The following is a 15,055-nucleotide window of genomic DNA, read 5'->3' on the forward strand; positions in this document are numbered from 1 at the left end:
GGACTATTTCAAAGAGCATTTGAAGAGTTTTCAACAAGGTTATCTTCTGATCAAAGGGGGAGCACGAATTTTGCAAAGATGAAGACTCAAGAATGCAAGTTCCCATGCTATTAATTGCATTTCTAAGTCCTAGGTGTCTTTACTATTTTACAAGTTTCAAAGAGTCAAAGTTTGTAGAACCTAGGTGCTTTATTATGTTTCTTAGTCCCAAGGTTTTCTTTTAATTTTTCGATTGATTCCTAGGTTTCGTTTCTCCTATAAATAGAGGATGAATCTCCATTGTAAAGATGATTTTGATGAATGAAAATTTGTGAAATTTCCTCTGCGTGAGTAAATATCTTCGGAGACTGGATAACTCCTTTCGGTCTCTTTATCCTTGGAGCGTGGATTACTCCTTGGTGGTGAGCCAAGAAGCCCTTTATCCTTGGTTGGTGATATCTTTAGGCCTTGGTGGTGAGCTTCTCCTATCCCGAAGTCCTTTATCTTTGGCTGGTGAAATCTTTAGGCCTTGGTGGTGAATTTCGTAGATCCCGATCCTCATCTTTGGTTGGTGGCGTGGCCTTTATACCTTGGAAGGAGATCGTTCTATCTTATTTTATTTCTGCATTTTTTCCCTTCAGTTCCATCCTCATACACTTCATTCCATACACTTATTTAGAAAATTACTCGTTCCGGAATCACTCGCCCACCAACGCATCAAATTGGTATCAAAGCTCAAGGTTGAACTTGTTTGAGTGATTCCTTTCTGTTTTCCAATCCTTATTCAACATGGATGATCGGGTTCCAAGAGGCTTGATTTTGGAACAAGCGCACAATGAAAGGCGGGATCGCGCTATCCAAAACCTTCAGCAACAAATGGAGTGAGTCCTCAATCTTCTGGAGGATCCAGCGAGACAAGGCCAACCGGAGAGGCGTCCGAATGATCGACGTCGGCGTTACGATTCAAAATCTCGTCAAAGTTCTAGTGGCGATTCCAATTCCACTAGGGGCAACTCTAGTGATTCCGATTCACATATCCGAAGACGAAGAGGGAGGGATAAGGAGAATGATCGAGACATCAAAGTGGAGGTCCCTGAATTTGAAGGTAGTCTCAATCCCGACGACTTTGTGGATTGGCTACACACAATCGAACGGATTTTTGACTTCAAGTCCTACTTGGACGAGAAGAGGTGCAAGGTTGTTGTCCTAAAGTTGACAAAGTATGCTTCTCTATGGTGGGAGAATCTAAAGCATCAGCGAGCAAGAGAAGGAAAAGGCCGAATCAAGTCTTGGGAAAAACTCAAGAAGTTGATGAAGAAGAGGTTCTTGCCCGACAACTATAGGCAAGATCTTTTCCTAAAACTGAATTCCCTAAGACAACAAGGGATGAGTATTGAAGAATACATCCATGAGTTTGAACAACTCAAAATGAGATGCAACATTCCAGAAGTTCCGGAGCAAACCGTCGCTCGTTTCCTTGGTGGCATGAATAGAGAAATTGCTGATATGGTTGAACTTCAACCGTATTGGTCCTTTGAAGATGTTTGTAAGCTAGCTATAAAAGTTGAGAAGCAACTGAAAGGCAAGAGGTTTTCCTCTAGAACCTCAACCAAGGCGACATCCTATTTTAAGGGTGCTTCCTCAAGCAAGGTCGAGAGCACGTCGACCAAAGACAAAGGAAAGGAGAAGAGTGTAGAGCCTTCCAGAGAATTCCAGAAGAAACCTGAAGGCGATGTGAGGAAATGCTTTAAGTGCCATGGTTTTGGGCATTTTCAAGCAAATTGTCCAAATCGGCGAGTTATGACTCTTCAAGAAATTGAGGAGATCAATTCGGCACTTCAAGAGGCTGAAAGCAATCCGGACCAAAATGGTTCCGAATCTGAAAAGGAAGAAGAAGTTGTGGAGAAAGCAGATGATGGCGAAATGTTGATCATACGAAGAGCATTGCATGTTGAAGTTTCTCTTGATAATGAGCAAAGGGAGAACATCTTTCACACCCGTTGCACTATTAACGGGAAGGTATGTTCGGTGATTATCGATGGTGGGAGTTGCACCAATGTTGCTTCGACAACCCTTGTTGACAAGCTGAAGCTTCCAACAACGAAACATTCTCAACCGTACAAGCTCCAATGGCTCAATCAAGGAAATGATCTCAAGGTAACCGAACGAGCTCTTATATCGTTTTCGATTGGGAAGAACTATCGAGATCAGGTTCTGTGTGATGTGATTCCCATGGATGCATGTCACTTGTTATTAGGAAGACCTTGGCAATATGATATGAATGCTGTGCATGATGGTCGTAAGAACACATACTCTTTTCGGAAGGAACAAAAATGCATCACCCTTTTACCCTTGAATCCTTCATTAATACATCGAAATCAACCTTAGGAGGGAAACACTGGTAAGGAAAGTTTGTTCTTAAATGAAACACGGGTTGAGAGAGCCATTAGCAAACAAAAGAATGTATTTGCTTTGCTTATGGTAGAGAAAAAGAGTGAGATAGAGCAACCCATTCATCCAAAGATGCATCGCTTGTTGAAAGATTTTGCAGATGTGTTCCCGGAGGATTTGCCACCTGGATTACCTCCCATAAGAGGTATTGAGCATCAAATTGATTTGATCCCCGGCGCTCCTCTACCGAACAAACCAGCTTATCGATGCAATCCGGAGGAAACAAAGGAGTTACAAAGACAAGTCGATGAACTTATCGACAGAGGATATGTTCGAGAAAGCATGAGTCCATGTTCTGTTCCGGCTCTACTCGTGCCCAAGAAAGATGGTTCATTCAGAATGTGCGTCGATAGCCGAGCCATCAACAACATCACCATTAAGTATAGGTACCCTATACCTAGACTTGATGATATGCTTGATGAATTGTATGGTTCTACTGTCTTCTCAAAGATAGATTTGCGGAGTGGTTATCACCAAATCAGAATGGGAGAAGGTGATGAATGGAAGACGGCTTTCAAAACCATGGGAGGCCTTTATGAGTGGTTGGTAATGCCATTCGGGTTATCGAATGCTCCAAGTACCTTCATGAGACTTATGAACGAAGTTCTTCGTTCCTTTATTGGTCGATTTGTCGTTGTTTATTTCAACGATATTCTTGTTTATAGCAGGAACGAGGAGGAAGATATCTCTCATTTAAAACAGGTCTTTAATATCTTGAGAGAACAGAAACTCTATGCCAAAATGGAGAAATGTGAGTTCTTCTCTCCAAGCATTGTGTTTCTTGGTTATGTAGTTTCCAAAGATGGAATTTCCGTCGATCAATCCACGGTGGAAGCTATGAAGACTTGGCCGGTTCCGAAGTCCATTTCTGATGTAAGAAGTTTTCATGGACTTGTTTCTTTCTATCGACGGTTTGTTAAAAATTTCAGTACCATCATGGATCCTATAACTGAATGCATGAAGAAGAGAGCTTTTGAATGGACAAAGGCTGCTCAAAATGCTTTTGAGGTAATCAAGCAAAAACTTTGTGAGTCCCCTATTCTTGCCCTTCCTGATTTTGATAAAGTATTTGAAGTTGAGTGTGATGCAAGTGGAGTTGGCATTGGTGCTGTTCTTGTGCAAGCACAAAAACCTTTGGCATATTTCAGCGAGAAGCTGACTGATTCGAAAAAGAATTATTCAACTTATGATAAAGAATTCTATGCCATTATTCGAGCTCTTGATCATTGGAGTCATTATTTGAGGCCAAAGCAATTTGTCCTTCATTCTGATCATGAAGCTCTCAAATTCATTAGCAGCCAACGCAAGCTTAATTCGAGACATGCAAAATGGGTAGAATTTCTTCAATCCTTTTCTTTTGTCTCAAAATATAAGCCTGGACACTAATGTTGTAGCAGATGCTTTATCGAGGAGATATTCTATGCTTGCTGTTCTGGACTCTAGAATTCTTGGATTTCAATGGATGAAAGAACTTTATTCTGAAGATGCTGAGTTCTCATCAATCATGGACAACTGTAAGCAAGGAGTTCAAGGTACATATTCCTTACAAGATGGGTTTCTTTTTAAAGGAAATCGATTATGTGTGCCGAAGAGTTCTTATCGCGAGTTGCTAATTCGAGAAGCGCATGGTGGTGGAATGGCTGGTCATTTTGGAGTTAACAAAACTCTTGAGGTTCTACAAGAACATTTCTATTGGCCAAAGATGAATGGAGATGTGCATGCTATTATCTCGAGGTGTGCAACTTGTCAAAGAGCAAAAAGTCATTTCCATCAAGGGTTGTATACTCCACTCCCGGTTCCATTGCAGCCCTGGGAAGATGTTAGCATGGATTTCATTGTGGCTCTACCGAGAACTCAAAGGGGAAAAGATGCCATCATGGTGGTTGTCGATCGGTTCTCTAAAATGGCTCATTTTGTGCCATGTCACAAAACCGATGATGCATCTCATGTTGCTGACTTATATTTCAAAGAGATTATTCGTCTCCATGGAGTACCAAAGACCATTGTGTCGGATCGTGATTCCAAGTTCTTAAGCTACTTCTGGAAGACACTATGGAGAATGCTTGGTACCAAACTCTTATTCAGCACTGCTTGTCATCCTCAAACCGATGGCCAAACAGAGGTAACCAACCGTACTCTTACCACTCTTCTTCGTGGCATGGTGAGTAAATCTTTGAAAGATTGGGATTTGAAGCTTGCGCATGCTGAATTTGCTTACAATCGATCACCAAGTTACACTACTGGTCGATCACCATTTGAAGTTGTTTATGGAATTAATCCTCTCACACCCATCGATTTGATTCCAATTCCATCTAACTCTCAAGTAAGCTTTGATGGCAAAGATAGAGCTGAATCGATGAAGAAGCTTCATGAGCAAATTCGATCAAAGATCGAGAAGGCCAATGAGTCTTACCAGAAGAAAGCAAATCAGTTTCGGAAGAAGGCCCAATTTCAACCGGGTGATCTTGTGTGGCTTCACTTAAGGAAAGAGAGATTTCCATCTTGACGCAAGAACAAGCTCATGCCGAGAGCTAATGGTCCGTTTAGAGTTATCGAGCGAATTGGGGACAATGCTTACAAGATTAATCTTCCTGGAGAGTTTGGAGTTTCGGCAACTTTCAATGTGGGAGACCTTTCTCCTTACTTGGAAGATGAAGACTTCTCATATTTGAGGACAAATCTCAAACAACCCGGGGAGGATGATGCGGGAGCATCCAACTTAGCTCCATCAAACAAATCGGAACCATCGATGCTTATTCAAGCCAATAAAGAATTTGGGCATCATGTGCTTCGATGGGTCATTTCCAACAATTCTAAATGAAACAAAACCTATCGATATCATATTGACGCATTGAAGAATGTCGATAACTTGTCGATACTATCGATGACATATTGATGGGAGGCTATTATGGACTATTTCAAAGAGCATTTGAAGAGTTTTCAACAAGGTTATCTTATGATCAAAGGGGGAGCACGAATTTTGCAAAGATGAAGACTCAAGAATGCAAGTTCCCATGCTATTAATTGCATTTCTAAGTCCTAGGTGTCTTTACTATTTTACAAGTTTTAAAGAGTCAAAGTTTGTAGAACCTAGGTGCTTTATTATGTTTCTTAGTCCCAAGGTTTTCTTTTAATATTTTGATTGATTCCTAGGTTTCGTTTCTCCTATAAATAGAGGACGAATCTCCATTGTAAAGATGATTTTGATGAATGAAAATTTGTGAAATTTCCTCTGCGTGAGTGAATATCTTCGGAGACTGGATAACTCCTTTCGGTCTCTTTATCCTTGGAGCGTAGATTACTCCTTGGTGGTGAGTCAAGAAGCCCTTTATCCTTGGTTAGTGGTATCTTTAGGCCTTGGTGGTGAGCTTCTCCTATCCCGAAGTCCTTTATCTTTGGCTGGTGAAATCTTTAGGCCTTGGTGGTGAACTTCGTAGATCCCGATCCTCATCCTTGGTTGGTGGCGTGGCCTTTATACCTTGGAAGGAGATCGTTCTATCTTATTTTATTTCTGCATTTTTTCCCTTCAGTTCCATCCTCATACACTCCATTCCATACACTTATTTAGAAAATTACCCATTCCGGAATCACTCGCCCACCAACGCATCAAATGGAGGATGGAGGAGCTTTGGGGACTTGAATTTTCGGAATGCAATGTGCACTGTTCATCTTCCCGACTGAGACCGGCGATCGCCACCTGAGGGATCCGGCCCCGCTGCCTGGGGGTCGGCCGACGTCTGGCGACCGCCACTTGGGGGTCGGCCGACCCCGGCGACCGCCGCCTGGGGTCGGCCGACCTTAGGCGGCGCATAGGTCGCGTGACCCAGATCTGGGTCGTGCGACCTAGGCGCCGCCTTGGGTCGGCCAACCCCAGCGGCAGTCGGCTGGGGTTGGCCGACCCCCAAGTGGCGACCTCAGGCGGTGGCGCCTGGGTCTCGCGACCTAGGCGCCGCCTAAGGTCGGCCGACCCCAGGCGGCGGTCGGCCTCGCGTGACCCAGGCGACGCCGCCTGAGGTCGCGCAACCCTCCGACAGCGGTCACCGGGGTCGCGCAACCCAGGCAACGCCTGAGGTCGGGCGACCTCAGGCGAGGCTAGCCGGCGACCAGCCGGCCATGGCTCTTCCTTCTTTGCTTTTTTTTTTAAAAATATTAGCAAAAGTTCTTCACAAAATTAATTTTTACCAAACGTTATTTAGACGAAAGTTGCTTTCAAATGTGATTTTAAAATACACGTTACCAAACACTACTTGCATTTCGAAAAATCCCTTTAGCTCAAAGGTATTTGCATATATGCAAATGCATTCCCCAAAAGCCGAACCAAACAGGCCCGTAGTTGAGTGTGCAAATGAAATAGTCCACATGCACAAGTCATATGCTAGTGATGTCAGAGAATTGAGCATCCGTGCTAGCGGAGAACTTCTTTAGTTTGCAAGTGGAGAACAAGATACTGGTGAAAAGTGTTAACAGCTGTAACGGTCTTTGGACTTTGGAGTACAAGAATGGCGCGTTGGATTGTCAAGGTGCTTGGACGGATCAAGTGGAAGGAGAACAAGTCATACGCTAGTGATGTCAGAGAATTGAGCATCCGTGCTAGCGGAGAACTTCTTCAGTTTGCAAGTGGAGAACAAGATATTGGTGAAAAGTGTTAACAGCTGTAACGGTCTTTGGACTTTGGAGTACAAGAATGGCGCGTTGGATTGTCAAGGTGCTTGGACGGATCAAGTGGAAGGAGAACAACTTGGAGGACATAAGTACACTAATACGTTTGGAATGATCTAAATGCAACTTGTGAACATTTTGGAATTCAGTTATATTGTCAAGTTTGGATGGATTATGTTGTAAAGGAAGTTCATGCTACAGACAAAGTGGATAATACTCCACGTGCTTGAAAATGAAAACCCATTTTTGTATCAATTTGATTCAAACTCAGATTGGTGCTTTGGCCCAATTTTAGGCTTTCAAATCTACAAAAAAGAAAAAACCATTTTAGGAGAAATCGTATGGGAGTTGCCATTTTTGGCTACGTATAGGAAGTATTAGGCAAGTTCGTAGAGGCAATTTGGTCTATTTCAGACAAAGTTTATTAATAAGTTTCAGGTGCATGTTTTAAGTCAAGAAAGCCAATGCAGCGGTTACTTTGATCTATTTGAAGAATACAACATGCTGATCAAGTTTGGAAGGCTATATACATTCATCAAAATGGTTGTTGAAGGTTGACCGAGTTGATCAAGACCTCTCAGAGCTCCTTCTTACTTCTTGTACGTATTTGTTGAGAAAAAAAAAAGCTTCGTAATTCTGATTGTAATTATCTGAGAGAGTATAGCTGCAATTATTGCGGAGAGTGCTTTGATAAGTTTGAATAATTTGGACAAAATTCTTGAGGTATGTCTCTGAGTGACTGGGAAGCAAGAACAAGTTTTGCTTTAGGAAAATCCAAAACATTTGCTCGTTATCGTGGGTCCTTGAATTCTTGTTTTCACACATAATCTGGTCCTACATTTGACCAGTGGTGGGCAATTTTTTGTTTTGTTTTGTTTGTTTTGATCCTATGTTACAGTGTTCGGTGCATCAGCTAACCCAAGCGTATCGTATAAAACTTGCCTCATAATTACATTTCAACACAACTTTTTTTTTTGGCTTCTTTTTGTGTGGTGCCCACAAATTAATTGCTGCACATGTGTAGGTTTCCCTGGCTATATGGTTTATGATAAGTTTGAATACTTGGACTAAATTCATGAGCTATATCTGAAGCGACTTTTATTTTATTATTTTATCTTTTCAAATCTCGTGTTACACGCATTTTGAATTTTTTTAAATGTAAGAATTTGAAATTTTCATAATATGTAAAAATTGACATGTAAATTCGCTTATAATTTTTTTTCGTACTTTCTAATATTTGAACAAATTTTAGAACTTTGACAAAAAGAGTAATAATAATTACTTTTATAAGTCTAAACAAACATTTAACCATTTGTAACTCAGATCTCTTTATTCGTATTCCCTTGGGAAATTTTTCTTACGGTATTAAAAATAATGATGGCTTTTATATCTGATATTTTACTTGCGAGTCTCACAATTTATTTGTATCTAACTCAAACCACTTGAACCCTTTTAAAACATACTAATTCAATGTTTGGTGTATTGTGATGGCTTATACTTTGCCTTATAGATAAAATGAATCTATATAATACATTGAATTCATCTAATATGCCAAGAGTATGTACTAAGAGTTATTGTTTAAAGTAGTTTATCAATGTGTTAACGTAAAAAAGAATAATCGCTAAATGTCACTTCAGTCAATTACATCTTGCATCAACTCTACTCGCTAGTTTAAAATTAGAAACACTATTGAACTTCTCACATCGTCCGTTAAACTTGTTTTAGTAGGTTTATCCCTAAAGTCTAACATATATTTCTTTTTTTGTTATTTATTCCTTTTCTTCTTTGTTGTGTTGTATGGCTACAGAAGACCCACCACAACCACCACGACCATCTTTGCATTAATGTCGATGACCCCCTTCCCAAACCTTCACATAAATAGCTAGTTGGAAAATGTGCCTGTCTTTATGTTGATATATATAGTATCGAGTCTACAGCATTTTTCTATAAGTCCAAAATATCTGCAAGAGTGTCGGTTTGGAGCTTACCCAGAAAACAAACAAAACACGCATTAATTTGAAGTAGAAGGCAACTTCGTTACTTCATGCATAGCATATCCGAATTCACATAGGGAAACGCTATGTGTCATATCGAATCACCTAAAAATCTACTAAAGTATACACATAGGTGACAGGTCTCAAATAATGGGACATGTGGAATTAGTTCAGAGTTCGAACAATAGTGCAGCAACAGATGGAGGGAAACTCTAGGCAATAAGCTACGATTGACCTATGAACGATAATAGACACGTGCTAAAAATTGAATATCATCTGCTTGCTCAATATCAACTTATGGTCCATTACATTGTAAATAGGGTCCCTGTCAAAATTTGTAATATCAAAATCCCCTTTCTCATGCTTGAAACAAAGATCATAAATTTATGGATCTAATCATGTGGCATTATGAGTTCTTAATTCAACTCACACAAATAAATATAAGTGGTGAGATGTTCTATCAATTGCACTAATAGTAATTTCAATTTAAAACTATTATTAAGTGTTAACTATGTTTGTTGTATGTTTTGTTTTTAGGTGAATATTTTAAGAATGAATAAGATATAAAGTTGTATAATTTACCTGTTCATTTTCTATGGTTTGTTGCTTTTTGCAAGAGGGGATTTCTGTTGTTGCCTTATCTTAGATTTCTGTTTGATTTATACTGGTATTCACAGTAACCGGATCAAAACCACAGGATTGGTCCAGTCCCTGGTCTCAGGCTTAACAGGGTTGGTTTTTGATCTTAAAAATTGAGGATCAACACTGTGCAGGTTGGCTTTTGGGTTAGATGCTAAATCGGCCCAACTCAGACTATACTCACCCGTAGATCAAAGGTCCCTGGTCTTACGCGACGCCTGACTAGAGGGGGCGGGGGGATCTTAGAATTGGATTTTTCGAGGTCTATTAAAAAATAATGGTATTATGGAGCAAGTTCACATGGCGCAGGTATTCTTTAAACCATCGAGGGTCTTTATCAAATGCTAATTACAGTTGTATGTCTTGGATTTTTTGAGGTCTATTAAAAAATAATGGTATTATGGAGCAAGTTTACATGGCGCAGGTATTCTTTAAACCATCGAGGGTCTCTATCAAATGCTAATTACAGTTGCATGTTCAATGTTTTTAATATATAAAACGCTGCACGTGCAGCTTGAATGTTTGACCCATGACTTTGGAAGCTGTGGTGCGCGTAATTAGAAAGCGACTAGCAGTACAGGACATAAGAGTTTCATTTTCCCTTTGAACGACTCATATTTCGTTTTAGTCGACGAAAATAGATATTTCCTCAGGTATATGTCTTAGAGAAAGAAGCACACGGGACACTAACATCCATACAAACCTCCTCCTCTTCTTCTTTCATCTCTTGCTGGTTTCTGCTTTAACCCTCTCTCAGCTTTCATAATATCTCTCTTCTGGGTTCTTTTTCTCATCCCCGACATGGGAGAACGAGCTCATCATCATCCTCAGGAACTGCAACTCCACATCGTGGGTAAGTCCGATTCTTGAATTAGCTGAGTTTTGCCGCAGAATTTATTCACTTCACTCCATGCTACTACTCTGTGTTTCTCTTTGGTTTTGTCATGTGCATATATCCACTTCTCTCCATGCTCCCGTGTTTTTTTGTATTGTTTTGTGTTCGTGTTTTTATGTAGAAGTATATGTATATATGAGTTTTGAAGATCCAGATAGTTAAATTTATCATGTGAGGAAGCTAAAACTTTCAACACCATATGCTCCTGCTCCTGGACTTTTTGATGCGTCGTAGGACTTCTAACTTCTGCTTCTTCGCCTGGACAAGCAAAGATACATAAGCGCCTTTTTTTACCTAGACTTTTTTCTGTCATCCTTCAATTTTCTTCTTATCCACCATGTGAGTCCACTGTATTGATTCATTATCTTCTGTTTTCAATGCAACAGATCTCTAGTTGTTAGGTGTGGGTCTTAAATAGGGGGTCCAATGAACCGCATTTCTTGAAATTCTTATCTTAGTCTTTATGCCACCGTGTTGTCAATATTTATATTTTGTACCTACTTAAGAGAAAATGATATTTTTGTTGAGTTTATTTTTTTAATAAAATTTAGAGATATAGCTGATAGTGAACCGCACCAACCATGCCGACCAACCTCAATGTGTATATCAGTGGTGACTAGAGGTGTCAAAATGGGTCTTAAAGTCATATATGACCCATTTAAAAAATAAATGTATCATATATGGGTCACTTTAATTTTAAAGAGTCAACCTTAAATGGGTTTTAAATTTTAAAGCTTAAAGATAAATGGGTCTAAATAGGTTGAGTTTAGAACCCATGTCCAACCCACCCACTAGACCCATCTACACACTCTCTTCCTCTTTATAAAGATGTTTAAAAAAAATCGAAATTTAATTATTTTTATTTTTTCTTTTCTCTTCTTTCTTTTTCTTTTTTTTTTTATTTCGGCCGGTGGTCGGCCACGGCGACCGGCCACCGGGGCAGGACGACCTCGCCGGAGGCCGGCGAAGCTCGAGCTCGCCGGCGAGCCTTGAGCTCGCCCGATTCCGGCGACCTCAAAGCTCGCCCGATCCCGGCGAGGCCTCGGCCTCGCCGACCTGTGGCGAGGCTCCAGCCTCGCCGATCTCGGGCGAGCTCGACCTTGCCGGATCTGGCGAGACTCGAGCTCGCCGGCCTCGGGCGAGCTCGACCTCGCCGGATCTGGCGAGGTGGAGCCTCGCCCGAGGCTGGCAAGGCTCGGCTCGCCGGAATCGGGCGAGCTGGAGCCTCGCCTGAGGCCGACGAGGCCTCGGCCTCGCCAAATCGGCGAGAACGAGCTTTGCCGGCCTCCGGCGAGCTCGTCCTCGCCTGTGGTCGGTCGCCGGCCACGGCGATCGGCCAAAAATAAAGGAAAAAGAAAATTGGACCTACTTTTAGCATTGAAAATGAGGGGGGTGAGCAATCACCGCTAAGAATTGGACCTACTTTTAGCATCCGTTTGCTTTTGATCAAATCATTGATTAGGCGCCCTTAACTGATGGCTTTAGATGGGAAAAAACATAATTGGTTTAGTGGTTAATTATGGATCTAACATATGTTTGTAAATTGGGCCAAGGTACAGATTCGTCGACAACACTAAATAAATATAATTTCGCATTTGAGTCGTCATTCTGGGTTTAGATTTGAGCCTTACGCATCTATGATTTTTGTTACATATTTCATGAGTTGACGTTCATGGAATTGAGCTGGGATTCATCATTGTTTAAGTAAGAAACTGAACCCATTTCAAAAAGTTAGAAACATGCATGATTGACAATTTAAGATAACAGTTTGTCTAATTATAAGCATGTCAAATTGAATTAATACATAAACATTTGCCCAATCTTTTAGTCTAAATGCAAGGAATTGTGATTAACATCATAGTCCTTCATTAATGATCAAATATTCAATCCGATAAATCTCCCTTTTATTTAGTTCTGCCAACTTTGGGAAAGTTCCTTATGCATCATCATTTTTTGCAGCAAATTCCATCCCTTTTGCATGACCATGGCTGTCTCGTAGACGGTTCTTATATCGAATCCCCTAAATTTGGGGTCAAGTACATGGCCCACAAAAAATTGCGTGATATCTTTGACGAAAAAGCTTGTAATCATTCATCAATTACAATAATAATGCCAACGAAAAGTCTTCATAGTGGGGTAGGTGAAGTGTACCCACGAACATGAAAGTTGGATAGACATCACTCTCGATTGGAGATGGGTACCACGTGCGATTTTTACATACATGTCATGATGAGCCTAGTAAAGATGGCATTGCAATTTATCTATCCTAGCTGTTTTCCCAAAAGAGAAAAGGTCGATCCTAGCTAATTTCCTAGAAAAAGAAAGGTCTAGTTCTCCACGTAAAGAAAGATGGTTGCAAAGCAACTCAAACACCTTGTTTTGACACATGCTACTTTGTTTGCACATGTATTACCAATCCATAATTAGTTAGTTCCTATATTTAATATAGATGCAATGTACTCACTAAATTAGGAATTTGGTCATAGTCACGTATTGTGATTTATTGTAACTAGTCGTCGAACTTATTTGGACCCCAATTCCAATTTTTATGCCATTTATATTCTCTCTCTCTTACTAATTAAAACCCTTTAATTAAATTTGTCCAATTTATGACCAGGTGATCAAGAAGAGAAGGAAGAGAACTCATCCCTCCCCACAAGCATTATCACCAATAATCAAGCAACAAGAAACCCTAAACCCAAGAAATTCGGGTGGTGGATTAGAGTGGCTCTCTACTCACTCTTTGTGCTCTCTGGCCAAACGGTGGCCACGCTCCTTGGGAGACTCTACTACACCAAAGGAGGCCACAGCAAGTGGGTTGCCACGCTTGTTCAGATGGTGGGCTTCCCAATCCTCTTCCTTCTCTACTTTATCCCCAAACCAAAACACCGCAATAACCCAAACATCCAAACACACCCACAAGCTCAAGCTCAATCTCAATCACAATCACCCTCTCTCAAAAGCCTTGCGCTTGTGTACCTCTCTGTAGGCACAATTCAGGCCCTAACTTGCTATTTATTCTCATTTGGCCTCTCGTGCCTCCCTGTCTCCACCTTCTCCCTCATTTGCTCCTCCCAATTGGCCTTCAATGCCTTCTTCTCCTTCTTCCTAAATTCCCAAAAGTTCACCCCCTACATCATTAACTCCCTAGTCCTCCTCACAATCTCCTCAACCCTCCTTGTGTTCCAATCAGATTCAGAAGTCCCCAAGGGGGTCTCCAGTGGGAAATATGCACTAGGGTTTGTGTGCACCATTGGGGCATCAGCTGGTTATGGGCTTATCGTTTCCTTGACCCAACTTTTCTTTAGGAGGGTCATTAGGAAGGAGACGTTTACGGCAGTTTTGGACATGCTTGTGTACCAATATTTAGTGGCTAGTGTGATTATTATGGTGGGGTTGTTTGCGAGTGGAGGGTGGGAGCACTTGGGGAGAGAGATGGACGGGTATGAGCTTGGGAAAGTGAGCTATGTGATGAACTTGGTCGGGACAGCAGTTTCTTGGCAAGTGTTTGGAATCGGCGCGTTTGGATTGATATTAGACGTGTCGTCTTTGTTCTCGAACTCGATCAGTGTAGTGGGGTTGCCGATTGTGCCCATTTTCGCGGTCGTGTTCTTTGGGGATAGGATGAAGGGGATCAAGGTAATATCTATGATCTTAGCCATTTGGGGGTTCGTTTCTTATGTGTACCAACATTATTTGGACGATGCCAAGTTGAAGGTTCAAAGGAAAAGTGTTGGTGGGGATGAGGTTAGTGTCAAATCACCACTAAATGCTCCAATTGCAAGAGTTGGTGAATGATTAAAGATGGTGCAGTGCAGTGTTTTAGTTTGTTGTTTAGCTAAGTTCAAGTAGAGAGGGGTAATTTCTTGCTGTAACCACTTGGAGGAAAAAACCAAGGAACATAATAAGAAGATTGAAAATGTTGCTAATAATTGATTTTTTTTCTCTGTGTTTTGATTATAAGGAAGGGCATCCTGTCTTTAGTGCCCATTTTGCATTATCATTATGAAAGTTTGGTACTTATATGTTATTTGACTAATATGATAGCTCTAGCTAATGTAAATTATTGGTTTTTACTGGGATAATAATATTAAATCGGGGACAGAAGAGATACTTAAACTGCTTCATACACAAAAAACTAAGATTTTTTTTTTGGTCATAACAAAAAAAAAAATAGGAGTTGACTGAAGTGTTGTCAGGCTGTCTCTAATCATTTCTATTTTCTTGTGCTACTTAGCGGAAGGTGGAATAATTTTTGGGGGCATTTTTCAGTAGAAGACAAATTGCACTTGTCCTTCCGATTGGTTGGACTGGAGGCTTCCAAGAGTTTAGGACCTTCGGAAAGGGCAATCGTTGTTTTGGACTTGCATTTATATGTAAACACTCTTGAAAAAATGAAATACCTTCATCGCTTTTTATTCTATTATCATTTTCCATT

At 40.8% G+C, this 15,055-nt stretch overlaps 1 protein-coding gene across 1 annotated transcript; it reads left to right on the forward strand.

Annotated features, from left to right (window-relative positions):
* The first annotated feature begins 10,392 nt into the window (after nt 1–10,392).
* LOC115663186 (purine permease 21-like) lies at nt 10,393–14,549 on the forward strand. Its single transcript, XM_030585214.2, has 2 exons — nt 10,393–10,575; nt 13,235–14,549. The coding sequence occupies exons 1-2, from the start codon at nt 10,524–10,526 to the stop codon at nt 14,413–14,415; spliced, it is 1,233 nt and encodes a 410-aa protein (XP_030441074.2). The 5' UTR covers nt 10,393–10,523; the 3' UTR covers nt 14,416–14,549.
* Nucleotides 14,550–15,055: the final 506 nt, after the last annotated feature.

This window comes from Syzygium oleosum, unplaced genomic scaffold (assembly GCF_021117445.2).
Source record: "Syzygium oleosum isolate NSW1041296 unplaced genomic scaffold, Sole_v2.1 Sole_v2.18, whole genome shotgun sequence".
NCBI lineage: Eukaryota > Viridiplantae > Streptophyta > Magnoliopsida > Myrtales > Myrtaceae > Syzygium > Syzygium oleosum.